This window comes from Takifugu rubripes, chromosome 4 (genome assembly GCF_901000725.2).
Source record: "Takifugu rubripes chromosome 4, fTakRub1.2, whole genome shotgun sequence".
NCBI lineage: Eukaryota > Metazoa > Chordata > Actinopteri > Tetraodontiformes > Tetraodontidae > Takifugu > Takifugu rubripes.
Genome location: NC_042288.1, coordinates 8,825,539 through 8,852,746, shown reverse-complemented (window position 1 = coordinate 8,852,746; position 27,208 = coordinate 8,825,539). Strand labels below are relative to the sequence as shown.

The following is a 27,208-nucleotide window of genomic DNA, read 5'->3' as shown; positions in this document are numbered from 1 at the left end:
AACAAAAAGAGACCAAGAAGATGTCTCCCACCGTGCAGAAGTAACATCAGTGTTATTGCGCACCAAAATTATACATTGGAGCGTGAGCAATTAAATAAGTAAACGAGGCAGCATGAATTATGAATCTGAGCTTTTGCAGTTTGCAGAGTGGGATATCCTTGTTCCCATTTGGAATGTTGATGTTAACGATGACTCATTAACAAAACCTTTAAAACCTTAACACAAGGTCTTTTCCCTATTCAGGCCTGTGTTTCCAGAAAGAAGTCTCCGCAGGAACTGCTTTCCAAATAGTTTAATCTTCCATAGTGCACACAATTGGAATGCCTATTGGGCAAATCTATCTGAATGACACACAGTTGGCTGTTTGTAGGCCAGGTGTTTCTGAAAATGGACCTATTGACCTGCAACAAGCTCCATAAGTTCCTGGAAAACTAACCAGAGAAAGAGAAAAAACTACGCTGGCTCCATCCAAATGGCATAGTTGTGTGAAAAGGAAGCACAGAAATTAATGGGCAAGCAAAAACCTCCAGATCCTGGCAGAGAACAGTATTTGTATTATTATGCTCGGACTCTAAAACGAATAGCATTAATTCTGTGCACACGAATCTGGTGAAGTTCTGACATCACCAAAGTTCTGTAATTCACCGATTTGTTCTCAAAAATACTACAGAGCAGAGCACATCCATATTGCTCTATCCATGACAACAATCCATGCCGCAAAGCCAGCAGGGCTTCAGGAAACTCAATGGTTCAAGGTGATCTTTGTTTGACCATAACAACCGCACCACATGTTGATTCTTTCCATACTGCCTCTGCAGATTTCAAGGCAAAGGTCAAAGATTAGTTTGTTGTTTGCCACAGATCAACTGTAATGCTGCAGGGTTATTGGTTTCACAATTACCTGACAGAGGAACTGAAAACTTTGTTCCACCACCATCGGAGGGAATACATGAAATTTGGCCCAGTTGGTATTTATCCTGATGCTGAAGCTCCTTCTGAACCTTGAGACTACAAGTGTGCTGGTGCAATGTTCCAGATATGTACAGTGTATACTGCATGGAGATGAAACCGGCAGCTGTGACAGATGTTTCCGCTGCTGATGAAGGGAAAGTAGACAGCAAAAAGTAGACAGCAGACTTGTGCTTAAAAATGAGACGAGGCGACAATGACTGGCAATGACAATAAAGACAAAGTGACTGTGACCCCGGCAAAGGCAAGACGGAACACCGGCGAGAGATGGAGAAACGTGGCTGTCAGCATGTTTACTGCTACACTGGAGATTAAACACTCTAACAAGTCTTTGGGTCTCTCAAACACACCCCACCGTCGGCGTCCTCGCATATCTGCTCAACACTCGACAGCAGGAGCTCAGTTGATAAGACTAAAGAAAAGGATATTAACGATGCCACAAATCTCCACCAGCCCACACACGCGCTCACACACACACACACACACTCGAAAGCTTATAACCTTCATACAACCGCACAAGAATTTGAAACATCAACAGATGACTGCCAAAGCTTGCTTGGTTATTATGAAGCACTATTTTATATAATAACTGGTAATAAAAAGTGAAAAAGAACAATGCATCCTTTCATGTTTACCATCCAAATTGCAGGCGAAGGCTGAAATATCCAATCTGAGCCACTTTAATGCAGAGGTACAGACAAAAGTGTCAGCAGCAAATAGCCCTGAAATGCTGTGGAAGTGAATGCATCTTCATCGATTGGTAATAATCACATGCTGATTACTTTAGATGGCTCTCCACACCAGTGATGGGAACATTAACACGGCAGTAGCCCGAGTCTATGGACGACCAACAGCCATTAAAATAAAGAGCCTCTGATTATGAAGGCGTCCAAAGTGGACAACGATGGCAAAACAATAAAAGCAAAGACGAGGTAATCTATATTCATTTATCAGCTGTCGCCTTACGACATAAGAATAGGGGCTGTAGGGGTCCTAAAAAGCAAAAATCGTTACATTTCGCAGGAAAAAAATGAAATTAAACCAGTGCAAGCTCTGATCCTACACCAGAGATGTCAAATGAGGATGTGCAGATTTGGGACCCTCACTCTTCTGTCAAGTGCCACAAACTCAAAATTGGTGCAATTTCACCTTGGGTGTAAAAATGGAAGCTAAAGAGTAACAAAAAATAATTCGGTGGGAAACACGGCAATAAATATATTTTATTAGGTGATAAAATGTTACGCAGATGAGAAATGTTAATACTACAGTACATTTCACTCTAGGTTGGTGTCGTTTACCATAGCCCTCATTCCATTTATACAAGTGCATGCACACACTCTATTGCTCTCACACACACACACACACACACACACACACACACACACACACACACACACACACACACACACACACACACACACACACACACACCACTGAGAGCTACATTATTCTCCCATCGCCTCCCAGCCCATGGAAACACTTGAATTTACTAACCATGACCTAGAAACACACACATTGACTCCTTCAACGCTACCACACACACACACACACACACACACACACACACACACACACACACACACACACACACACACACACACACACACACACACACACACACACACACACACACACACACACACACACGCGCACGCAATGACCTCCATTCCAGACATGACTGTAGCTGAGACTAAGTGCTACCATCTTTCCTATTCTCAACTGGCATATGTCATTTTGAACCAAGTCAAACATATTATCAAAAAAACAAAACTTTCGCAAACATTTCTCAGACAAAGCAAATATTGCTTTTATGCAGCGTGGTTGCACGGAGGAGAACTGGACCACACTAACTGAAGACTCAGTGAACGACGACATAAATGTTCATGAGGAGTTTCCCTGGTGGATTTATTCCTGGCCTCATCCACTCTGCAGGCACATCTCATGTGTCTGTTAACGCTAGGCTGGCACACATGAAGTGAGCAGCGCTTCTATGCGACCCCATTCTAGCCCTTGCCACGGATAAACAGCCATGGGTACAAAACGCAGTCAGCATCAGCGCTCACATCTTTCTTGGCTGCTGTTATTAAAAATGCACCATGGATGCCACAGCTGAGAACCTAAAGCTGCACAATCAACACGACTATAAACACATAGAAAATATCCATTTTGTGCGGTTGACAACTATTGCCCATTGTTACCTTTGTGCTCTGCCTCTCCACTTTGTCAGACTCCTTATCCTTCTTCTTCTCCTCCTTTTTCTTTTCACCCTCCTTCTGCGACAACAACAAAAAAGACAGTAAATACACTGAAATATAAACATGCACTAGTGTGTTGATGAATGATGGTTAACATTCTTGTGCCCATCAGTTGAACACAATTCATACTTGCAAACAGTCTTGGCTCACAATACGATGACTAGCCTAAAATATTCCATCAAATCCGCTTCTTGAAATTCCCCTTCGACAGCCATTACGTACAGTAAACCATTTCATAGCCCGATGGCAGACTTGCTGCATCTCTAAACAATTAGATCTCATTCCTTAATGTGATTTTAATGCACTTACAATGCACTTTTAATGCGCAGCCATTATTAATGTGTGAACGGTTGATGCAGCATGGTCTGGTTAATGGTTCTCTCTTGCTTTGTTACATGTAAATGGGTCCTTGCTGATGCCAGCCGCCAACAGGCTTTAGCTAATGACTGTCAGGACGCCAGAGAGAAAAGCTCAAGCTTAGTGGGTGAAGCCGACAATCTCACCATTACAGTAACAATAATAGCCTGTTTATCTCTCTGTGGGTCATCCCCGCAATTCCTTCACTGCTGCTTAAGCATTTATTTATTTATTTTAAGGTTGTTTTTTTGTCTTGAGAATAATGAACAATATTTGAAAAATTATAGGAAACAAGCACTCAGACATTCCTCTGGAGTCGCTCCTGCTCCTCTGTAACGGAGTATTAGCTTTTAAGGCCCATGGATTCCTTCAGATATGACTGATTTCTGGAAAAACAGCATGTAGTTCAACATCACATGAAGCCAGGAAGGGTCAAACATCCCGTCCGCTCACAGAAGGGGGGCAAGTAGCTTTTGTGGATTTGATTATTTCATTCTATCAGATTTCTGGCTCAAAAACTAATGAGGCCAGGACGAGCCAATTTGCATCCATATTACCCGGCTATTATGCTCTCATCTGATTTCGAACACAGCAAATTAGAGCCGCAACCCTCCCACGCACATTTCTAGCTTCGATTATTAGATCATGTCTGCACAGTTATGCCGCCTCAAAGTTTTTCTGGTGTGTATCCAAATCATAGCTTGTAAATAGCTCGTATAGAAGGAAACAGTCCAGCAGTTCAGATGGAGCTACGGTAATCTGTTCGCCCCTACAATAACCCCTGAAGGTTTATAACCAGTCAAGACAAGCAAAGAAAGTATTGTGGTATGAGCCTAGAAATAGTCATACAGGAGTTGGAAAAAATCGAGATGGAGAGTTGAGCAGTGTGACGTTTAACGACTGGTGGAATGTGAAACAAGAAGAGAACATGACCACAGTAAGAACGGCTGCACAACAAAGAATATAGAGAAGATCTGCACCTCCTGTCTGCTACTGTCAGCCTGTGAGGGTGGTGAGGAGGAGGAGGAGGGAAGAGCAGCTTCAGACGACTTCTGCAGAAAAACAGAAATTGGAAACAAGGTTAGGCGAGGGGGAAAGCCTGCAGAAAGAAACAGGGAAATGCTCAGAGACAACCGGAAATGCAACTCAACTCAAAATAAGGCTTAAGAAAATACCCTGACTACAGCACAGGAAGCTTTGACTTAGTTGGAACTGATTTTTACATTCAGAAAGAAGACATTCAGGTAGCCAGCAACACTAGAACACACTTCTCGTGTTGGGTTGACCCCTATTAACCTGCCATTGAACTGGACTGCACTGAGAGCAGAGCTGAACTAAACTGTGGTCTGCCTGAAACAGCAGCCAGTTTCTCATATCAGTGTCTCACCGGGGAAGTGATCCCACCCGGGGCTGGCAAGTAGCGGTAGCTCTTTAAAACAGTTAAAATGCAAGAAAGGAAGGAGGTTTATAGGTTCGACATGGTGAAACCAATCAAAGACTGATGAGATCTTAAAATACACCTCTTGGGTGCCTAAATTTGGAGCTGTCCACCCGCGTTCAGATCAATCTGGACGCCACGTTGATGCCAGGCATGAACTGACTCACTTCCCCTGTCCGCCTCCTCTGCTCTCTGCACGTCAGGGTCGAAACAGAACACTCGGCCTGTCCTCCTGGGGACACGGCAAGAATGCTTCCTCCATTTCCATCTCTCCACAACTGTTAGGGCATTAAAAGACTCGCTGTTGTTGCCTGTGGTGGAGAAACATTCTGAGCAATTTCGATCACACATTTATTCTGATGTTTTTTCATTCTGCCTTCCTCTAAAAAAAAAAAAAAAAACCTCGCTCATCTTCTGACTTTGATGCTGCCTGAGATGTCGACACAGCATTAAACCGGCACAGATGGGCTGATGATGATGATAAAGAGAGAAGCGACTGGAGGCTAAGAGGGAGGAGTGAAACGAATGCCGAGGGAGAGGGGGTGGAACGAGAGTGGCAAGATAACAAGGGTGGTGAGAGCTGGATGAAAAAGGGTGGATAGAGGTTGAATAGTTATCAGGACATGGGGATAGAGGTGTCAGGCTATCTACTGTGGCTACGACTACTCCAGAGAAACCAAATGCATCTTAACTGGATGCCCTCCATGTAGCCCTTGAACAGGTTCATTAAAAAAAAAAAAAATCACTCAATGAAGGTCACTGGTTGTTGTTTAAATGATTCAAAAGGTATTGAGCCTAATAAAAACCTCCACATCTATTTTTCCCCACCACAGAACCATTTATAGGTTTGAAAAAGTTGTTTTAACCATGATATAAAACCAAAAATTAGTCTTTTGGTGTTTTTTTTCCACGTAGTATTTTTAAAATAGCTGAAAATGTGACACATCTAATGTTCCCTAATGAGAAAGGAAAAAAAAAAGACCTTGGCTGAAACATCTGTACATCTGTCCCCACTTGACAGAACAGACAGGCCAGTGACTAACGCAAGAAAATGGGATGAAATCAGCAGTCTCCCTCCAGGGTAACTGTGCTGCTCCCTTGTCACAATTCAGACCATCACTGGGTTCCCCACACAAGGTCAACAAGATGAACGCGACTAATGTGATTCCAGTATCATTGAAATAATATGTGGCCCATACGTATAGTGAGACTCACTTGGTCATACTATATTTAGAAATGCAGTTGAAGTGGACGCACTCACAAACTGAGGACAATGCTGTCTTTGCAAAATTAATGTCGGCTTCGCCATGTCTGAACCAATAAAAAGACGCTTTTCAGAGTATATTTCACATTTTTCCACTGAGTGATAAAAGACCAATACTTCAAAAGATGATGAACACATCAGGACTTTTCAGCTTTGGGCCAAAATCTTAAGAGACCTTTAAAGCAGAGGGAGGAATACCAAGTTTAAATAATGTGAGATTTAGTAACAAGAAAGCTTATCACAGAGTTATGACGGACAGCTGTGGCAGCTGTGGTCACGACCAGCCCGAGAAGACTGAGGAGAGACCGAACGATAATGATTTAGTAGTTTAAACAAAACCCTTCAAGGCCCCCACAAACAAGGCCTTGAATTTTTGGTTCCAAAAATTTAATGGTACACATGATGAACTGTGATTAATCACTATTTACTCACAGATTAATCTGACTAAAGGTGCTAACAGCTCTTGTCATATTGTAAAATGAACAATGACCATATTCAGGTTTAACCAGCCATGATTCTGCGATCATGTGACAGTGTGATGATGTAACGCTGAAGACACACGGCTCATCAACAAACCACACAATACAAACCAACAAAAAAACTCCACATCCCTATACACACACACACACACACACACACACACACACACACACACACACACACACACACCAATTTATGGTACGCAGCCCTTCTCAGTTCTTAAAGTGATAATGAGTTGTTTTTAATAATTAATTTGCATATAAAAGCTGGGCCGTCTGTGTGGGCTGCAGAAACAGATCCTGGATCAGAGTGTGGCTGCTGGCAACGCTTCAGAGAATTCCAGAAAAACAGAGAGACACTGAGGTCGGGGGGGGGGGGACAAACGGTAGATCAGCAATAGGCAGAATATGAGGTAAACAATGAGGAAGATGATGCATCTCAATACAAATATAGAATATTGAATTGAGATGGAACATCTTCACAGTGAAATAGCAGCAAAAATCAGCAACAACAATAGAGACAGAAAAAGATTTTTAAACTTCAACCTTAACCTTGAGTAGTTCTTAACTCTGTAAGTCTAAATTCAGGTTAACTGTGACCATGAACCCAACTGTTCAGCTTTGACACCATCACAGAAGCATCAGGTCTGGTCCATTTTTATGCTAATAAAACCAATATTTATAAGCAACATTAAATAATCTGGGAACACACCAGGTAAGCAACAGCTGTAGTTTACCAAAGACCTCACGTTGGAAGTGGAAGTTGCCTCAGGAGCCACAAATCATGTCAAAATATTTGTATTTGTTGTAATTAGATGCACTCTAGTGAATACCATTGGACTTATGATGCCATAATGGTGCAGCAGCAGTATATGGTGACAGGATATGTCAGCAGCAGTAGTATGTACTAGTTTCTGAGAACTTCTGTCAATGGTAGACAAAATGTGCACCACCTGGCTGGTCTACAGCACCGCGGAGAAAGCACCACAGTGTCGGAGTGCTAGGGAGTGTCATTAATCTGTTCTCTTGTGACCATCCGTGATTATATGTGGACACACACAAGCACATTGGCCGCTCACGCTGTTCTGCATAACTGAAGCACCAACCCACTCCCTGGACCACTCTAAAAAGAAACACCCACACCACATACTGTTAATCTCTCTATAAACAAGACAAGGAAATTTGCACCCGCCCACACCAACACCTACATTATCACTTCATTTCATCCATCAACACAAAAGAAGGCTCTCAGGAAGACTCTCAAGACAGGCGCACAAAACCAGCATCAGAAGCGAAACGAGAGTTTGTTTTTTTAAGTAAAACATCACTCCTTAACACAACCTGGGGTGCGCTAAAACTGCAGTTACAAGACTTTCAAGGGCAATACGACTTCAACAACTCCAATTTCACTCCCAGCCTTTTTAAAAAAAGATTACTTTGACCTTTGCACCAAATATACGAAAAAGAAAATCACCACAACCCTGTGAATAAAACACGGTACTGTATGCAGTTCTAATGATGACAAAAGATGGGAAGACTTGAAAACTAAATGATACTCACAGGAGCTGCAGCCAGGGCCTCCTTGTTATAGTACCTCTTCCTCTCGTACTTGTCCCGGATGAACACTTCCACTGCTCTGAGGACTAGAGTTAAGGGTGTAAATACTGCACATAAACATAGTCATCCATTTTGTACTGCATGCCAAAAACACAAAGTAAAAAAAAAAAAAAAATTGGTGACCACCCCTAACAACAGTTATGAGGCTGCCAGATTTAGCATAGTTTAAGAAGAAAAGCTCAAAATGTGCTCGACAAATTACAAAATGAGAATTGAATGTCCTAATGATCTTTTGGTTCAAATGAATGACGCTCACTGATGGACCATTAAGACTTAACCCGTTAAATCCATCAAAGAGAACGACTTCACCCCAGGGACATCCCAAAGACACACTGTGGGGCTCGAGCGCTGCTACACAAAAACAGTTCTCCGTCGTTAATCCAAACTCTCTTATCTCCGTATTTCAGCAGCGACGCCTCTGTTGTGTCGGGTAATAGCCTTCAAAAGATTGAAAAATGATGACCGGCCGCACAAGGCGAGCCATGAGATAGTGCTGTGTTTGAGATGCAGCTTAAGGAGCCCGTCTCCCCATCTGATTTATTACTGCTGACTACAATCGTCAGGTGCTGCGCCGCAACACTCCAACGGAGTGCACAAAAGGGCGCCAAATCATGAGGGGGGGGGGCTAAAATGGATGCCTCCCCAACAACGCAGACCAGAGAGGATGATATCTACGGGCCCATCCCTGACCTTTGGAATAAATTATTTCCAGTTTGATAGCAGCTTTTGTGCTGTGCTCTGAGATTTACTGTCAGGCTGTTCATCTGACAGTAAATCAGAACATGTGGCACCTGCCGAGCTCTTGTTTACTCAACGTCCAGAAAAACAGCAGAATACTGTTTAGCATCTCCTTACTCATAGCGCTGGTTGCTCCTTCTCTCATGTGACCTCCTAACTGAACCGAGACTATGAATCGGGAGTAATTGCTTGGGGGAAAATCTGCACTCATGGACAGTGTCCATAAAAGACGAGATGAGCCTTCAATCGCTGGACCACTGAAAACCTCTTTAGGCTCAACAGGAATACTTCCAGGACAAGTCTGAATCTGTCATGGTGGATGTTGGGATTGAGCCGTAGATTAACCCCCGACGCACCAAGGAAGTGAATGTTCTGATTCCAAAGAATTAAATGAGACTGGACCCCGGACGTAGTAATCATTATAATTATACTGTCCCTCATATATCCGCTCTCTTCTCATCTCAGCTGAATTGGACAGATGAGAACATTTTTCCGCTCCGTCTGTGGAAACATGAACACACTCCATCGCAGTGACTACACAGCTGTCTCCTACTACGGAAAAGGGCAAACTGTAAAGCCCTGCGGGGACACGGAGGTGTGGAAGGACGCACATGGTGTCTCTTGAAGTGTAAACAAACGAAGCTTGATGGTTTCGATGGGCTTTACTGGATACCAGTTAATAACAATAAAAACGGTGCAAGCTGTCAGTAGGGGACTGGGTTGAGAAGCGGAGGGGTCTTGGTTCAATCCTTGTTGCGGACAAAGCATCTGAGGTGTTGTGGTAGCAAGGGGAAAGGACTGCCGAGGTATCTTTGAGCAAGGTGAAGAACCCCCGAATGCTCACATTCAGGGGTGCACCCTGCCTTCGCCCATCTGTAGCTGGGATGGACTCCAGCACCCGCCCCGTGACCCTGAAAGGGGTGTAACGGGCAAGAAAAACAAAAAGGTAAAACTTTAAAGTCAGCAGAACCATAAGATCCGCACACATTACAGTCGTTCTGAGACCTCCGGCCCAGAATCTTTATCCTCCCCCGGCTACACCATGTGATCATGTGACCATGAATATGAAACAGGATTAAGCAACCTTGCAGAGAATAAAAAAAGACAACACATTAGAAGAGAGCCGGTGGGGAAGACGCTGAGAGAGGAGGATACTGGTCAGTCTGTGGCCGCTGGAAGCTGTCTGGTAGGTGGGCTTCATACAGCCGCCTGGCCTGGTGGTTCCCCATGTCCACCATGCTCTGAAATGCAGAAAAGAAAGCCCAGACCATTCAAGCCGGGCGATTCCTACAACTACAACGGCTTCCTAAATTCATTACATTTGCATTCAGCTCGGTTTGGAACGCCTACACAGACACACAAGCCGAACATGTTGGCTAAATTGTGAGGAGGGTGATAAACGGCTGATAGTAGTGATGATAGTAGTAGTGGAGGAGAAAGAGTCGGAATAATCAGCCATCTGGAATTAACTAGAAATTGAAGATAGTGATTAACATTCTGTGCGAGACCCTTTTCCAGTCACACTTGGCTGATGGATAAACACACACTCACTCACTGTACCGCCAGATTAAACACACGACGAGTTTGCTCAGGTACGTAAAGTCTTCGTGATTTATTGTGTGTAACTGAACCAACGTGACACGTTATTCCTCCTGAAAACACATGGAGAAAATAAATTATGTAACAGAGAGTTTAGCCAGCATTTATGGAATAAGCCGGCTATTATAGGATGTTTTGCTCAGACACGAAGAAAACAAATAAATACGAATAAGCTGTTAATTAAAGTCAGGCTCCAGTAAGTGATTAAACTCCCACAAACCTCGTTTCAATTTGAAAATGACTTGTTTTGCTTGTTTTTCAACATTCTGTGGCTCATTTGTATATTAAGCTATTTTTCTGCACCTTAAATTAATTAGAAGCTGTCTCCCCCATCTTGATATAACTCCGTGTTGTAACAAACACTCAGAAAGAGACAAAGAGACGGCTTTTGGCGGCGTCTCCTCTTTCTTTGGTCTGCTTTTACCTGGATCTGCTCGGGTGTCCACTGGTCCAGATTGACAGATTTGACTCTGGAGATGTGCACGCCGAGGTTACGGTGGATCCCGGCGCAGCGGATACACATGAACACCCCGAGGTTCCAGGAAGCCCATCGAGGACCTGAAACAGAGCAGAGATGTTTACGCCTTCGAAGTTTCGCTTCGCTTCCTGAACGTGTGACGCCGAAAGAATTTCCGCACGGCGCGTCTGTCAGCCGGGCACAACAGAACGCTCAGTGCGTCCAAACTCTTTCACTGAATGGAAGGCGTAAAGTCGTGCTCTATGGCCCAGAGTTCCAACACAGCTTTGTATTACGTCACTTCGTCACAAACAGGATGAAATGCTGAAGCAGAAATGCGTGTGTTGTGTTGCGGAGCGCCTTGTTAGCCAGACAGAGGCTGCTGTGAAGGGTTACGTAAAGTTCTGGCAGAGAAGGGGAGCGAGGCCGTCAGCTCGCTGCACAGACCCCGGGGACACGAGGAACCTCTGGGCAGACGCAAACCGGACTCTGATTCTTGTTGACATCACAATCGTGTCCTGTCTGCAGAGAGCAGGGACGGACATTCTGAACCAACGAGGGGTCAATCAACCGAGATCTGATTTTTTTTTTTTTTAAATTCAGCAGGTTATCATTTGATACATAACATAAAAAAGTCAGATTTTTCCCCCCACATCAGAATTCCACTAAAATAAAACTGTTGGACCTTGTAATTTTTTTTTCTTTTGTCCTCTTCTCCTCATGGACTTTTACTGAAATCCCTCCAGTAATTTTTGCATTAATCTGAAATAAACTGACTGGATGATGAGTTCTGGGTGAAGACTTGATAAGTTTAAATGAGAGCTTGTAAAGTCACCTGTGTGCAGCTATAATGAAGAATCTTTAAGTATCCTCAGGTTAACCGGGCACAGCAGGAAAATGAGTGCAGAGAATATTTAAATGATCATAATAAAGAGAATTTAAAGCTTTCCATAAATGTGTGTGATCCAAAAGCTCCGTCCAAACCTCCTTTGGGATGAGCAGACAAATCGCTTTAATAGGCCGGCGGCTTCTGTCCCTCGGCGCTGGAGTTGGCTCCATTCCTCTGAAGATGATGAAGCTTACTATCTGTCAATTTGACAATCGAGAGCGACTTTGAACACAGCAGGTTCAGAGGGATCAACTTTTAGAGATCCAGGCTACACGGCGGCGCTGCGCCAGGGAAGGCTGGACGGCGGCGACGGCAGCCTGGTTCACCAGTTCTTGGGTAAGAGCATCAGCGTGTTAATGCGGTGGCACTAATGTGCTGGATGGCCTAAAGGAGCATTAAGGCAGGGATGACTGCGCGGTAAGCCTGAATCAAGCAGCTCAGCCGTCGTAAGCTGGACTACAGCACGTGTGAATGGAAAAGCACATTGGTGTGATCTTAGATAACCTCTTTCGGCACATTCTCCAAAACACATTTGCCTGTTAGGTTGATGTAAGACCACAACTGTCCCCGGGTGCGATGGCTCAGCCTGTCACAACCCTTAATAAAGCAGCCGCGGATGATGCACGATGCTCGGTGGTTTAAAAACGGCGCAGATGCAAAAGCTGCTTAGTCTCCCGCATCAATAACTGTGGTTTTACGTGGTCCCCAAAATAATATTCACCAACCTTTAAACGACCTTCCCTGAGATGTCTGTGTGAATGAAACAGCGTGGAAAGCATACAACCACTTACAGGCCTTTTTGATTCAGCAGCACTTAACAACATGAAAGTCACTGCGAGTCACTCCAACAGTTTCTGCGTGCTGCGTTTTTGGACAAAAATAGACAGCTGAATCCTGTTTTCTGAGCAGACAAGAGCCCTGCAGTCCCAGTGCACTCACACACACACACACACACACACACACACACACACACACACACACACACACACACACACACACACACACACACACACCACACACACACACACACACACACACACACACACACACACACACACACACACACACACACACACACACACACACACACACAGAATAAAAGCACCCTAATGCTGATTTCTGGATAGCTGTACTGATTAAAGACCAATGAGTTTTCTCTCAGGCACCAATGGAACAGCCTTTTATGAGCTTGTTGTGTTAGCATAGGGAGCTAGCATTATCTGAGAGTTACAAATATGACTCCTGCATGAGATATTTGATCATTTATTGGCTTTAAAGGAGAAGGACTTAGCCTATGGAAAGCCTGTGAGGCAAACGCCATGGAGTCCTGTGCTGAAATCCACATCTGAACATTAGACAGCACATAATCCCATATTATTAAACGTGAGTGAGAGCAGCGGCCTGCTAAAGCCTTCAGCACAGGCCAGAAGAGAATCCCGGAGACCAGCAGGATGCTGAGGGGAATATATGAAGAAGTGCTGTGCTGCTCCCTGCTGGTCTGTTACTGGGATTTAGCATCGGTGGTTTATCCTCCATTATTACAGCCAGACAAAACCCATATGAATGGAGGTTTATTCTCTCAAACATCTATTTTATTGTCATGACAACAAATATGAAAAAATGAGAAAAGACCTTATCAGAGATAATGCAAGCCCCCTCTACAGCATGCCTCCGTTCCAACTGCGCTGCAATTTAACGCTTTTTCGGTATTCAGCTGGAAAATTCTGTATCGTTGCGTCGACCAGCGTGATACCGGGACGTCCCCAGCGGGCAGAGTGACGCCGTTTGCTCCTGTGAACACTGCGAGCTCAACCTGTCCTTCACACTTTCATAATGCGCAGAGCTGCGGGCTGCAGGTGCACAGGTGAGTTTCTGGCTTTCAGTTGGCACGAGCGTCTGGCCACGCGCTGGCATCTCAAGTGTGTGTGGGGACAGACTGACAGCAGAGAGTGAGAGGGGGCGACTGTCATGGCGCCAAATGCCCCTGCGGCTGCTGGCCAAGATCAGCTGTGCCAGCTAGAAATCATAACAGTGACACGCTGCCAAGCCTGTACCTGTGTCCATGTGCGTGTGCCTGTGTGTGTGCGCGCTGGTGTCTCTGTGTGCTTGTGTTTAAAGACTATGATAAACACAAAAGTGAAAATTATAGTCTGGAGCTGGCCTGAAGTCCGGGAGGGAAGGGAAATGAGAGTGGAATCAATAAGGACTGTCTGTCTATCCAAGGTGAGACACTGCAGAGGCTGTCGCGGGAGACACACCCAGACGATCTGACTGCAGCAGGCTCTAGAGTTCACAGACAGACTATCCTGAAGCAAATGGATCGATCAGAGTAGAGCTCGTAAACGTGGTCTCCATCAGCCGCAGACTGAAAGCTTATTTAAAAGAAATCGATCAGAGTTAATACACTGTGTCCGCCCTGTGCGGAGCACCGTGTATCTGACCGGCTCTCGGAAGAAAGCCAGCAGAAGCTACACAGGTTGGAAAATGCATTAGCACGAGTGAAATTCTCTTGGAACTCAGGAAATCCAGTGTAGGTTAAACGATAAGACAGCTCTGAAGTTTGTCATTTTCAATTAAGCTCCTTAGAACTCAGCAAAATGCTTTGGCCTCGAGTGATAACTTAAAGAAATTCTAAATCTAAAAATGTCCATGGATCCATCTACCTCTAAAAAAGCAATTAAATATATTTTTTTAAATATGTAAGTGTAAGTCTAACATCAGGAGTCAGGGTTTATATTAAATGTGCAGCATCATGATCGTCAGATGTGCGCGTATTACAACCGATGACGCAACCAAGGCCTTTAATCTCAGTCATGAGGAGCCCTGCAGGCTCAAAAGACACGCAAATTCACAATTAACGCCATTTTCCTGAGAAAACCTCCCAACATCTACAGAGCGTGTCATTGAATTTATAGGAGAAGTGTAAATTAAATGAGGTAACTGTGATTAGAATGTATGGATGGCTGGCTGATATGCTTAGATTTAAGAAAGCTATTCGTTCAAAGTGTATTTCTTTTGTAAGAATAACGCTGACTGACTATGTTTTAAAATTAAATGTGCTCTTTGACATGCAAGGTGTCCGCAGCTAAAACTGATTGATCGGATCCATATCCGAATATCAGGGCGTGGGTTCTGTTGGACAAATGTTTAAGGAATAATTTAAGTGTTTCCTGATGGAACACGCGCGTTTTCCGCTCATAAATAATCCAGTCAAGGACATGACATCGATACCGTCCGACAAGCCGCCGGGGAGCGACACCGGAAGTACACGCCTTCTAATTTCAGTTTAAAAGCATCGGCGTAAACCGCTAGGGCTGGATCCCTAACTCCTTTTTCACCAGGCACAATTAAAATGAATTCTGACTACCCCGAATTATACTTTTCACTTTTAACTTTTTTCCCTTAGTAATCGGGCATGCTCCTCGGATTCTGCAAGATTCCTTTTAAGATCAACATTCTAAAACTGGTCTTTTAGTTGAAAGTATCTCACTAGTTTAACGTCCGATTAAACAACTTCATAATGTGCACTTACGAGGTACCAGTTCTACATTATGAAATATCTCAAAGACAGCAAGTTTCTAAGTGTCTAATTAGTTAACATTTCAGGTAAAAACATGTTTTATCACTAAATAATTGAGTCACCTTGAGAATTGTGTGGAGTCACGAATAGGTTGCTACTGAAACCTAAACTTTGAAATCAAACGGAAGTCGATTAACCTCTGTAGCTACTTTGGCAACTGTCGATCAATACATACGATTTTTGTCTGTTTCATCATAACGGACCAGCGACAACAGTATTCGAGTTGAACGACGTAAATTTCTGTTGTGATTAAATTATTTTTATCGGGATGACACGGCCCTTAGTGAGCAAAAAGGCTAGCGGGATGTCAGCATCGCTTCACACGACAAAACCGTGATTGGCTGAGGCAAATCGGTGCCTGCAAACTTTATTATTTCCACGCACATTTCGAGCCCACGGTTTTAAGTCAAAGCGTGTGTCGCTAACCTCTTTTAAGTGAGAGTGTGTTTCGCTCACCTTTCGCCTGGCAGTCAGCGCAGTACTTGTTGTCGTCCTCTCTCAGCAGTTTAGACAGGATGGCCTGATGCTGCTCGTTCAGTTTCTGGGCTTTTTCTCTTTCCGAGCGAGTCGTCATGTCGCCAAACTTTCGAGAGAGACGTTCCTGTCTGTGCAGGTTTGGTAAAAACACAGCGAGCTCAGCTTCTGTTAAATCTGCTCGCACATCCCTCCTGCTGTCGCGCTGCACCGCCTGTTAGCATCCAAGCTGCTAGCAAGGTAGCATGGATACAAGGCAGCATCACCCTGCTGCCTTCACGTCTGTCGGAATTCTTGCGACAGCAGCCGCTTCACGTTCACTGTAAAAAAAAAAAAAGCCTTCCAAAAGCCACAATTATTGTGTAATCCCTTCGATGTAGTTATTGCTGTATGTTTGCATGTTTAAATTCTAGGACTCAAGAGGCTTGTTCATGTATAAATACAAAGCAGTTTGGTCTGAAATTGTTCAGGGTGGAAATTGAAATACCATTTTGTGACATTTATTTATCCTTCTGCCTTTATCCTTCCTAAATTTCCCATTTAATATTTTACGGGAGTATATATTTTGAAGTAAAGTAAGAAGAAAGTGATAACGTCTAATCATAGTTCTAATTGAATGAAGGCCTGACATCTGCTGGACAGATGTCGTCATTTCTTTTCATTTCTTTTCTTCATTTACTTCACTGATATATTGATGTTCTGTTTTAGCCCAGTATTATTAAGCATCATTCTCATAGTTGGATACAATTTGGCCTCTTCATTTTAAATCTTTGTATCTTAAAAGAAATCTGCAGTAGCAAAACAGTGTTCCTCAAGGCTCTACTTTAGGAGCCTTTTCCATTTTCCTTCATATACTCTACTACAATAATACTAATTACAGTGAATTTTGCAATATTTATAGCCTAAATATGAAAGAGCCTTCACCTAAGAATGAACACTGATAAAGCAAAAAACAGCACACTCAGCATTGTTGACATAAGATTATCTTTTTGATGCTTAAAGATTGAAAATTTTACTGGATTTAATGTGGACAGACAGCAGGACCAACATCAGGCAGACAGCTGTGCACTGTTAATCGTAAAACAGACACGTCACAAGCAAAGTAGCAGCTTTTCTTGAGCAGACCACAGACATCATTTCTCACATCCAGCTATCAGAAATGTGAGCAGGAGAATTTGTTAAATTCTTTTTTGTTAAAAAAAAAGGAAAAACTTTGTTAAAAAGAGAAAGTACAAATAATCAGTTCAAACAATTACAAATAAATTAATATCAAATACAGATAGTACAGCAGTTTCACACATAATGTGATTGTACCAAAGAGAGGAACGTTACAATTCTGGTCTCAGGTTAGCACAGCATGTATTAGCATATAAAACTCACAATGCTAACTAAAACCGTTCAGTCATGTTGCACTAAGCAGCAATTTTACACACCACCATAACAAACACAGGCAATAGTGCACCAGCAACACGCGTTAGGTTCAAAGGAGTCTTCTCAAAAAGGTGAAATTGGTAAAATAACCCTGGCAGTAAGTCAACACAGCGCCCCCTGCTGCCAATAAGCTGTAATTTAGCCTCGGCTGTTGCTATGACAACCGTTAGCTAGCCGTGCAGCTGGATAGGAGCACCCCACCACCACACCCACACACCCACACACACACAAAAAACCTGCCTAAATTTGCAGTAATGTACTTTCCTCGGAACTTACACTGAAATGTTTCAAGAAAGAAATTGTCAAAAAATATATATAAGAAATATTGTCGTACAACAGTGATTAGCTAGATGGTAGCTGGAGCTAGAAATCAACAACATAACCTTTGAACTTTACCGATTTTACAAATTGCACAAAATGTGGGAGCTGTCTTTTCCATCCATGATTGTTAATAAATCCAATGAATGTTTTTTGCATGCATCCTTCAAACAAAATGATCTGACGGGCAACACTCGTTTCTGGGACACGAACTAGTGTCCTCTGACAGGGAGTCACCACTAGAGGGCAGTACAGGCTCAGTTTAAATCACATAACATTTGGCACTTACCCGACTGTATCCAGCCCGTATCAGGCAAATGTACTTGAATTGGTAATTTAGATTTTACAGGGAAAGCGATGTGATATTTACAGTTTTAAAAATAATAATTCATTGACACCTAAATGTCCAAGAGCAAAATTCCCCTTAAACTTAGTGGAGCCAGAACAACTAATCCTTTCGATTAGTATCATCGGATGAGAGCACATTTTGTAGTTAAGAAGATACCCAGTGTTTCTTAAAATGGCCTGATGTGTTTGTAGTTTTAGTTTTATTGTTTTGATACTGATTTAATTTAGTTTTGTCAAATACCAAACCACTTCTCATTAATGGAGGAGAGGATTATCTGTCTGGAGTGTCTAATGATGGGGGGTGTTACAGTACTTTAAAATAATGTTTGACACCTTCTGATTTTGTTCTCGCAAAAATATGAAATAGTTTGGCACTCTCATGACATGACTGGACAGGCTGGCTAAAGAATAAAAGCTAATAAATAATTAAAGCAGCTAAACATTAACAGTTCTTTAACAGGCTGATTAACGAGCAAATAAGATTCTGGGTTAACATGACACAAGATCAAATCAGCAGAAAAATCTGCTCCATAAATCGCAGTTAAGTCTTATTTGTACTGTTTTTTGACCGAATATTAAAGGAAAGGCCACCAAACTTGCAGATATCGAACAGCTGACTGACAAACGTGGCGAGCTTTTAGTTAATTCTGATATGAGCCTGGAAATTTTCGCAGATCCTATCTTGTTTGTTTCCATATGGAGAATCAGGCCAACGGATTTGTCTACAACCAGAGACTGCACACCGAATTCCAAATTGTCATTTCAAGTGTTAATGTTTGACGCCGTCTGTTGACAGTCAACAAACACAGATCACAGGACCAGGTTTCCTTGGCTTGACCTGACCAGAGGGATAGTTTGCCATTTGCATCGTGCTCAACAAATAAAGCAGCCGAGGTGGAAACAAAGGCTGACAGGATCAGTTTTTGAGAGCAGCTTATGTCAGCGTTGGGATTTGAACCAGCTGGTCAAAAACTGGAGCTTTTATGGGAATATTTTACACAGTTTTGCAAAGAAAAAAAACCTAAAACGATATTAAAAAATAACTTTTCAGCGTGTACTTTGAGTAAAACTAACTGGTGTTATCGGAAACCGGCGGATTCGGGCGATACCGTCCACAACCTGGACCGTTTCGCCCACCGAAACCATCGGCCGCCATTTTAAAGAGCGCGACGCCGAGGCAGAGCGGCAATGTCAGAAAGAAAAGTGAAGTCGGGGTAGAAATGTGGCAGAGTTCACAGGACTGACTCGACGGCCTCCGCCGTGGCCCCCGAGTCCTTGCTTTGGTGCGTGACGAGCGGCGAGGTCTCCCCCTCGGCCTGAACGTTGGCCACCGCCTCCACGTGGACTTCGTCCAGCTCCTGCTGCTCCTTCTCCTGCTTCTTCTTCATCTCAAGCTGGTTGATGTGGTGCAGGATTCCGGCCCCAAGGGCATCACCCTCCACGTTCACCACTGTGGTGGTCCGGTCCCTGTTAGCGGAGTGGACAACCCATCGCATTAGCTTATTGCCTGCTGAGGTTTTAGCGTGTCTGAGTTTGACAGCATGAAGCCTATTTAGAAGCTGACGTTGAAACGAATGGACGGATTTCTTTTTTGAAGGAGCTGGAATCTTAAAAGCGATATAAATTATCCCTGATTCCTGGAATCTTTTGGGTGGGTTAGAATTCCAACACCTGCTGTTGCTCTTAACGGAACATTTTGGAACAAGCCTTCAGCTGTTTGCCCTCGCTAACCTGAGCAGAGAACACATGTGACAGCTTCTCCAGACTCTCACGCCTCTCAGATCTGCTCTGAGAACAGGCCAGGAGGTGGGAAAATAATGGAAAATGCTGCCGTTCTCTTGTGAATTCTAACCAAAGTGCATGGCTGACTGTGACTGGAGGACTGAGGAGGATCTGGGGATCATGTATGTGGGGCTTTAGCAGTGTTCCTGAATGCCCCAGTAAGGCTAACAGCTAAACTGGGAGTGGCCATTAGACCATGGTAGTTTCCCAGTAGAGTGCTGTGGATTGGGAAGCGCTGCTGCTGCCTCTGATCTGGACCGAAAGAGAGATGGATAAAGGGTGCAGACTGGAGAACAGGCTCAGGTCAGATGTTTGATGGGTTTTACTCACACTATCCAGTCGACGGCCAGCATGAGGGACAGATCGTTGGTGGGCAGGCCGATGGCCTCCAGGATGATGGCGATGGTGATGATGCCTCCGGCTGGGATGCCCGCTGCGCCCACGCTCGAGGCCGTGGCCGTCACCCTGGAAACGATGTCGAGATCATCACTACGACAGGAAGAACCTGCGCACAGAAGGGCGGACCGCCAGCTGAACTCACAGGATGGTGAAGATCTGCCCGCCGTTCAGCTCGATGTTGTTGAGCTGAGCGATGAAGACGGCGGCGATGCACTGGAATATGGCCGCGCCGTCCATGTTCACCGTGGCCCCGATGGGGAGGATGAAGCGGCTGATGCGCTTGTCCACGCCGTTGTTCTCCTCGACGCACTTTATCATGGAGGGAAGCGTTGCGGAGCTGGTGACAGAAAGAGAGACAGAGCTTCGTCTTCGTGAGGCATTCAGGTGCCAACCGCAAATGCTGACAGGTGAAGAAAATGTGAACAGGCGCCAACTGTCCTGGTTACCTTGAGCAGGTGGCGAAGGCGGTGGTGAAGGGCGTGATGAGGCCCGACAGGAAACTGAAAGGGTTCTTGCGTGTGAAGGCGAAGTAGATGAGCGGCAGGACAATGCCTCCGTGAATAATATGGCCCAGGATCGAAGCGATGATGTACTTCCCCAGACTGGTGACCAGAAGAACCACATCCTCCATCTCTACGATTTTACTGCCCACCAGGAATATGATGCCAAACGGGATGTACCTGGGAAGCCGAGGTGAGAGGTTCTGAGCAGACTTAAATCCAAATATGACCCCATCCACCACCACGATCCACTCACCACATGATCCAGGACACTAGCACCATGGTGGCCTCGTTAAAGGCGTTGAAGAAGCGGATCAGCTCCTCCCCCTCCGCCCCCAGTTTCTTCAGCGCCACGCCAAAAACCATGGCGAACAGCACCAGCCCCAGGATGTTCATGCCATCCGTTTCTGTCGCGATTGGCACCTAAAACAGTAAACAAAATTCTTCTCATACCTGCGCAACGATAAAATCAGCCAAGCCCAAGGAAAAGTCTAAACCTGTGCCGGCTACGTTACAGAACCGGGTTGATCAGATGCTGAGGTTGATCATGTGTCAACCGAGGTGTCTGTTCCTCATCGGTATTGTTGGGACCACAGAGAGTTGAGTAACCATGATTCCAGAGTCCACAAGGCCTTTTCAAGACAGGCCAGGGAGCACATAACCGAAACACAACGGGAACTTGTTGTTAGCATTTAGTTAGCATTGTCCTGTTTTCAAACGCAAACAGACAGCAGCAGCAGACTGTCCCTGGCAGTAGAGGCTGCACGCGTGGATGCTTCCATCTGAGGGGTCCAGTGAACTGAATGATGGGTAATGAGGAAGGACAGGGACAAATCCTGACCCAATCCCCCTCTTCATTGTTCCAAACTCTCCCACAGCACCACCAGGCTTCAACTCCTGGCACCGGGGAAAACTGTCCACAGTGGCCCCGGACACACAAACGGCGGGGCCAGACCCACCAACCGTGCCTGTGCACTGGGCCACCAGCTCCGAGTCATGGGAACCAGCGTCCAATACTGTGGTTGTTTAGAGGTCAACCACAGAGGTGTTCTCCAGAGCAGCGATCAAACAATCGGTGTGATTGTTCTGTTCATCCGTGTGCGCCGCCGTCCCAACAGGCCCGGCAGGTGTCTGCTGGGTCACTCCGACCTGTCCCCACCCTCAACCTTCTCATCAAAGACGTTCACACAATATGGCCGACGTGAGCGTTTTCTTACTATAACCCCTAAAACTAGCTGCAACGTTTCCCCGTTGTCCGATTAAATCATGTGACTGTGTTGGTTGTGTTCGCTCCCACCTTTTGATAAAGGATCGTCCCGTTGGAGTCGTTTCCGGAGGCGACCATCTTGTAGTCGGTGGCGTACTGCAAAACAAGAGGGAACCAGAGGTTTGCTTGACATGTACAGCAACCCCATAGAAACACTAGCTAAAACGGACACACTCATAGACAGGTTTTCATGGTTTTTAAGGGAACGATAACCTGATTAACAGATCAGATTAATATCTGCTGGGGAGTTCTCTCTGTATGGGATTAAGTTTTCCAACAACCTGCAGAGGTATTAGCCCCCTGAAACAGGGAGATATTTGTGCACATGGAGACACTGTCCCTGTGGCTGTAGTCCCAAAACTAAAGGGAACGTATCTGCTTCATTATCTCCATCTTCTTATTTGTGTAAATGTATGTTTAAGAGTTTAGCGGCTGTGTAAATCCCCCCTCCGCCATGCTTTCTTGGTTTAATCCACTGTTGGACTCATTCCACTTTTTCCACTGAAAAAGCTGGGCCATGGGGGGGGGGGGGACAAACGCTGAACTCGATGACCCAGCTGCACTTTGAAACGCCATTTAGTTTATGTTTAGAGTTCACCGGCTTGATTTCGTGCAGGTTTAAGGCACGTTTGCACACATGATCTGCTGTGCACATACGGTGTCACGCGTTTGTTTACATATATACGGTTTTAGCTGCACGTAACCAAATATTGGAGGTCCTGCAGTTTTATTTTAGCCCTAATAGACCCGACCCTGATTCTAGGAAGTGGAGCGAGCTGTGTTCAAGAGCAGCCAGGCAAGGTGGGTTGCTAGGTTGGCGAGAATGGAATGGTTTCACCATGGAAACGGTTGGTAAAAGACCAGAGGAAGAGGCGATTTGGCGAAGAGCCGCTTCTGAACATGTTCTCAGCCTCCTGAGGCTCTGGGTGCTGCATTTTTACGGCCACATCTGATGAATGTGGAGCGGCGGCCACGTGTTTGACGGCATAAATTCTGGGAACAACTTGAGACTAGACACAAGTGGAAAGAAAAAGAAATGTGATACTCACAGAGCGGAACGCCGCAGCAACCAAGTTTGATGGGAACAAATTCCTGAGAAAAGAAAAGAACACAGTTTTCTTTTTAAAAAAAGGATCTTTTTGAAGAGCAAAGAACTCAGAGGTTATAGAAAACAGGCTCAAAATGAAGGGGTCAGCCACTGCCAACGCTGATGAACACATTTATCACACGGCTAAACACTTGCTACTTGCCATCAAGTGCCTGTGAAAAAGAAGACCGAAATAGAAAGTTTCATTTCACAAGAAGCCTCGTTAAGCTCAGGAGCCACTGTCTGGAAGGTCGTCTGAGTTCTAGCAGAAAAATTTGCAAACTTCCTGTTTCACTTCAGACACCTGATCGGTGTGTAACCGCACAATCCCTGAATTTACTCATCTTGGCTTGAAGCCCGACACAAATACAATGTGAGCCTCCAGGTATTCAGTATTAGAGTTAACGTTGGTGTGGGATGTAAAGGCTCTGTTGTCCCCTCATACATCTCAAATATATGAGATCAAACCGCGGCGCGCTGCTGCTAGCTTACATCTCAAGTATCACCTATAGAATCGACACCCCCGGGTGAATCAACATATATAATCATTTTTAAAAACAAATAAATCTGACATGAAATAAAAGCCGGGTCAAACAGGGATCTGCTGAGTGTGATGTTTTTACAGAGTGGGGGGGCTCCTGCGCTCACAGGTAAAGGCAAAAATCTCTCACAAGAAGAAGACAGGCATGTTTTAGAGAGTATAAACATTTTATATCAGTTTAGGATTTAATCGGGATTAAGATGTCTCAAAACATGGCTTTAAAGTCTGGAGGTGAAAGGTCACTGCATCCTCGTGCTATGATTGCCTTTGTTCTGACTTGAGTCAAAGAAGAGTCTTTAGAGGGCACAGGTCAGAAGTCAAGGTCACTCCAGGCCTTGTCCAAATATTGTTTCAGATCTGGACATTTTAATTACACTGATTGATGATTGTTAAAGGCTGTGGGGTGACAGCACTTCATAAATAACTCTAAAATTCATGTTGTGGTAATTTCCTATGCTGATTTTTTAGTACTTCTCTGCACTGACTTCTGTTATTGCTCTGTTGCCTCCAGTTTATCACAGCAGACACCGTAAAAACAACAAAACAAAGGCTCAAATTGAAGAAAAACTGTGCATTATATTGCCCCAATCATATTTGATCCCTCTTAAATCCAGATTTAAAGGCTTTCCTATTTCAGATTACTGACTCAGTGGTTTGACAATTAACAGTTGATGTTGTTAATTATGTTTTTTAAATTCTTATGGAATTTAAATTGTGATCTTTCCTGCTGGAAGCTCAGCAGAGCGGAGATAAGTTTATCTTTGCAATGTGAGCGTGTGAATAGAGGAGCCTCACTAACAATGCCCCCCCCCCCCCAGAGGGAGGAGGGTACCACAGGATAATATTTACATTTGCAATTTCATCCAAACGTTTCCAGTATGACCAGTAACGTTACAGTGGTCAGACTCACAACCCTTTTAGTTAGAAGTTTAATCACAACCGAGTCACAAATAATTCAAATGGTTCCATTGATTAAAATTCAATTCAACCCTGGTGCAGGGGGGAGCCTCCAGCAGGCTGTCAGACTTTATAGTGAACGGGACGGATTTTCAAAAATGGAAAAAACAAGGAAATCTGAATAAAACTAAAGTGTAACTCCCTGAATGACCTCTGAACTCTGGGGAAATGTCTGCTTACTCACAACAAACCGACCCTGGGAGATAAATCAGGTGTCCACCTGCGGTAATGCTGGGAAACACCCCCCCCCCCCCCCCACACACACACACACACACACACACACATACACACATCCAGACTGTCCACCCGTCCAGCAGGTGTACTTTCCCTCGCCATGGGAATGCGGGAATTTTCCTGAGTTACTGGATACTTTGATGTGTCATGATTTGATCATCTTGCTGGGCCTGTTGACATCGCTGTTACCACAGCGAGGGTTCACCTCAGTAACGGTGCTGGTGTTGATGTTATGGGCTGAATCTGAGCTGGGATTCGTTTTTCGTGATGATGAATAGTTTTAAACTCTGAAGAGGGGCCAAAGTTCAACTCCCAGTTTGAGTTTAACATAAAGGCTGGTCCTGGAATGTTTGTTTCAAAAGGCCCAGAATGCATCACAAAAGTTTTAGGGAAAAGTGGCAGCAACCCAAAAGTTACTAAAAGGAACTGATGGCGAGAAACGAAGCAGATTATAAATGTTAAACAGACACTTGGGTATAATGGGGGCCTGCTTCAGGACAGGTCACATGTGTGTGTGTGTGTGGGGGGGGGGGGGGGGGGAGTTCGTCACATGTCCATCAGGATGGACTGACGCACGCACGCACACACGCACAAACACACTATATGTTCATCACATTAAAATCTGAATTACTGAGACACTAGTTGGAATTTGGAGACTCCTGATTTGAGCTGTTAAATGCCACTAATATACTACTAGTGCGTTCTCCAGGTGCCAGGTGGCATTAACTAGTCCTCCCGGTGTGACAGATGGGTGCATCGTCCTACCTGGCCAGGTCCAGAAAAGAGTCGGCAGTCTCCTTGTTGGGGGTGACGCTCTCCAGACCGAGGCTGTTGGTGTTCAGGGCTCCTGCGCCCACGCCGGGCTTGATTATGAAGGCCAGCGTCACCCCGATCCCCGACGCGATCAGCGTGGTCCCCAAGAAGTAGGCGACGGCGATGCCCCCCAGCTTTCCCAGGGAGCGGGTGTCGAGGCTGGCGGCGCCGGAGATGAGGCTGCAGACCACCAGCGGCAGGATGATCATCTTCAGCATGCGCAGCAGCATCTCTCCGGGGAAGGCGAAGTAGATCATCTGCGCCTTGGTGAGCTTCATGCTGCGGACCACCATCCCCAGCCCGACGCCCACCAGCACGCCGGACACAGTCATGATCACCAGCAGGTTCCTCTTCAAGAACTCCAAAACCTTCTCCCCGCAACTCCGCTGCGCGCTCTTCTCAATGATCCGGTCGGTGGAGCTGGAGCTGGGCACCGTGTGCCCGTTGATTTCGCTCTTTTTCTCCATCTTTGTGGGTCCGGGTAGGTTGGGAGTCTGGATCCGGCTTTAGACAGCGTGGGATGGGAACTCTGAGGAGGTTGGCACACGCACTGTGCTGCGCGAAGGCTTAGGAAGGCGTGATTATTCAGCGCGCAGCCAATGGACGGAGAGAAACGGTACAACCGGACTGCGCACATGCGCACCAAGGACTGGGATTTAGTTTGAGATCAAATGATGCAAGAGCGGAGAAGATTGCCCAAGGAGCTGCCAATATGATGTGACCGCAAAAATATTTGAATAATTTTTTTTCACATGTGCAGAAAAGAGCGGACGTTATATTGAAGCGCTGTAAAGACACAGCGACAGACTCACGACCACATCAGTTCTGTCCCCCGAGGCTCTGCACAAAATTACAATAAATCATTGTTCCCAAATAACTGCGAAACTTATTTAAGTGCTTAAAGGAGCTTTGACTCACTATGATTCGTTTTTGTTGCTTTATGTCTGAACAGAAGGGAATTTAAATTTAAATGCATCTTATATGCACAGTCCATAGATATTCTGTAACTATCACCGAGGAGTTATATGGAGTTGCCGATGGTGAGAGGCGACGAGCAGGGGTGGCAATTCTGGTTGCTCCCCAGCTCAGTGCCTGTGTATTGGAGTTTACCCCGGTGGATGAGAGGGTAGCCTCCCTTCGCCTTCGGGTGGGGGGACGGATCCTGACTGTTGTTTGTGCCTATGGTCCAAACAGCAGTTCAGCGTATCCACCCTTTTTGGAGTCCTTAGAGGGAGTGCTGGAGAGCGCTCCTTCTGGGGGCTCCCTCGTCCTCCTGGGTGACTTCAATGCTCACGTTGGCAATGACAGTGTGACCTGGAGAGGTGTGATTGGGAAGAACGGCCCCCCTGATCTGAACCCGAGTGGTGTTTTGTTATTGGACTTCTGTGCTCGTCTCAGATTGTCCATAACGAACA

At 45.0% G+C, this 27,208-nt stretch overlaps 2 protein-coding genes across 4 annotated transcripts in view; both read right to left on the bottom strand.

Annotated features, from left to right (window-relative positions):
• LOC101068224 (stromal membrane-associated protein 1-like) overlaps nt 1–16,407 on the bottom strand; it is a 34,570-nt gene extending 18,163 nt beyond the window's left edge. Inside the window, exons 1-6 of one of the 3 annotated variants that reach the window (XM_011603166.2) lie at nt 16,099–16,407; nt 11,141–11,274; nt 10,273–10,358; nt 8,323–8,398; nt 4,562–4,633; nt 3,168–3,239 (exon numbers count right to left, since the gene is read on the bottom strand). In XM_011603166.2, coding sequence (XP_011601468.2) covers nt 3,168–3,239; nt 4,562–4,633; nt 8,323–8,398; nt 10,273–10,358; nt 11,141–11,274; nt 16,099–16,216 — 558 coding nt within the window. In that variant the 5' untranslated portion in view covers nt 16,217–16,407. Of the gene's footprint in view, nt 1–3,167; nt 3,243–4,561; nt 4,634–8,322; nt 8,399–10,272; nt 10,359–11,140; nt 11,275–16,098 lie in introns of all 3 variants that reach the window. The other 2 variants (XM_011603165.2, XM_011603167.2) reach the window with 2 other exon arrangements.
• A 685-nt stretch (nt 16,408–17,092) lies between these two features.
• On the bottom strand, nt 17,093–26,358 carry slc1a4 (solute carrier family 1 member 4). Its single transcript, XM_003963911.3, has 8 exons — nt 25,746–26,358; nt 23,211–23,253; nt 22,192–22,257; nt 21,151–21,317; nt 20,841–21,074; nt 20,537–20,731; nt 20,326–20,460; nt 17,093–19,680 (listed from the first exon to the last, which is right to left on the bottom strand). The coding sequence occupies exons 1-8, from the start codon at nt 26,258–26,260 to the stop codon at nt 19,446–19,448; spliced, it is 1,590 nt and encodes a 529-aa protein (XP_003963960.1). The 5' UTR covers nt 26,261–26,358; the 3' UTR covers nt 17,093–19,445.
• Between the last annotated feature and the right edge of the window lie 850 nt (nt 26,359–27,208).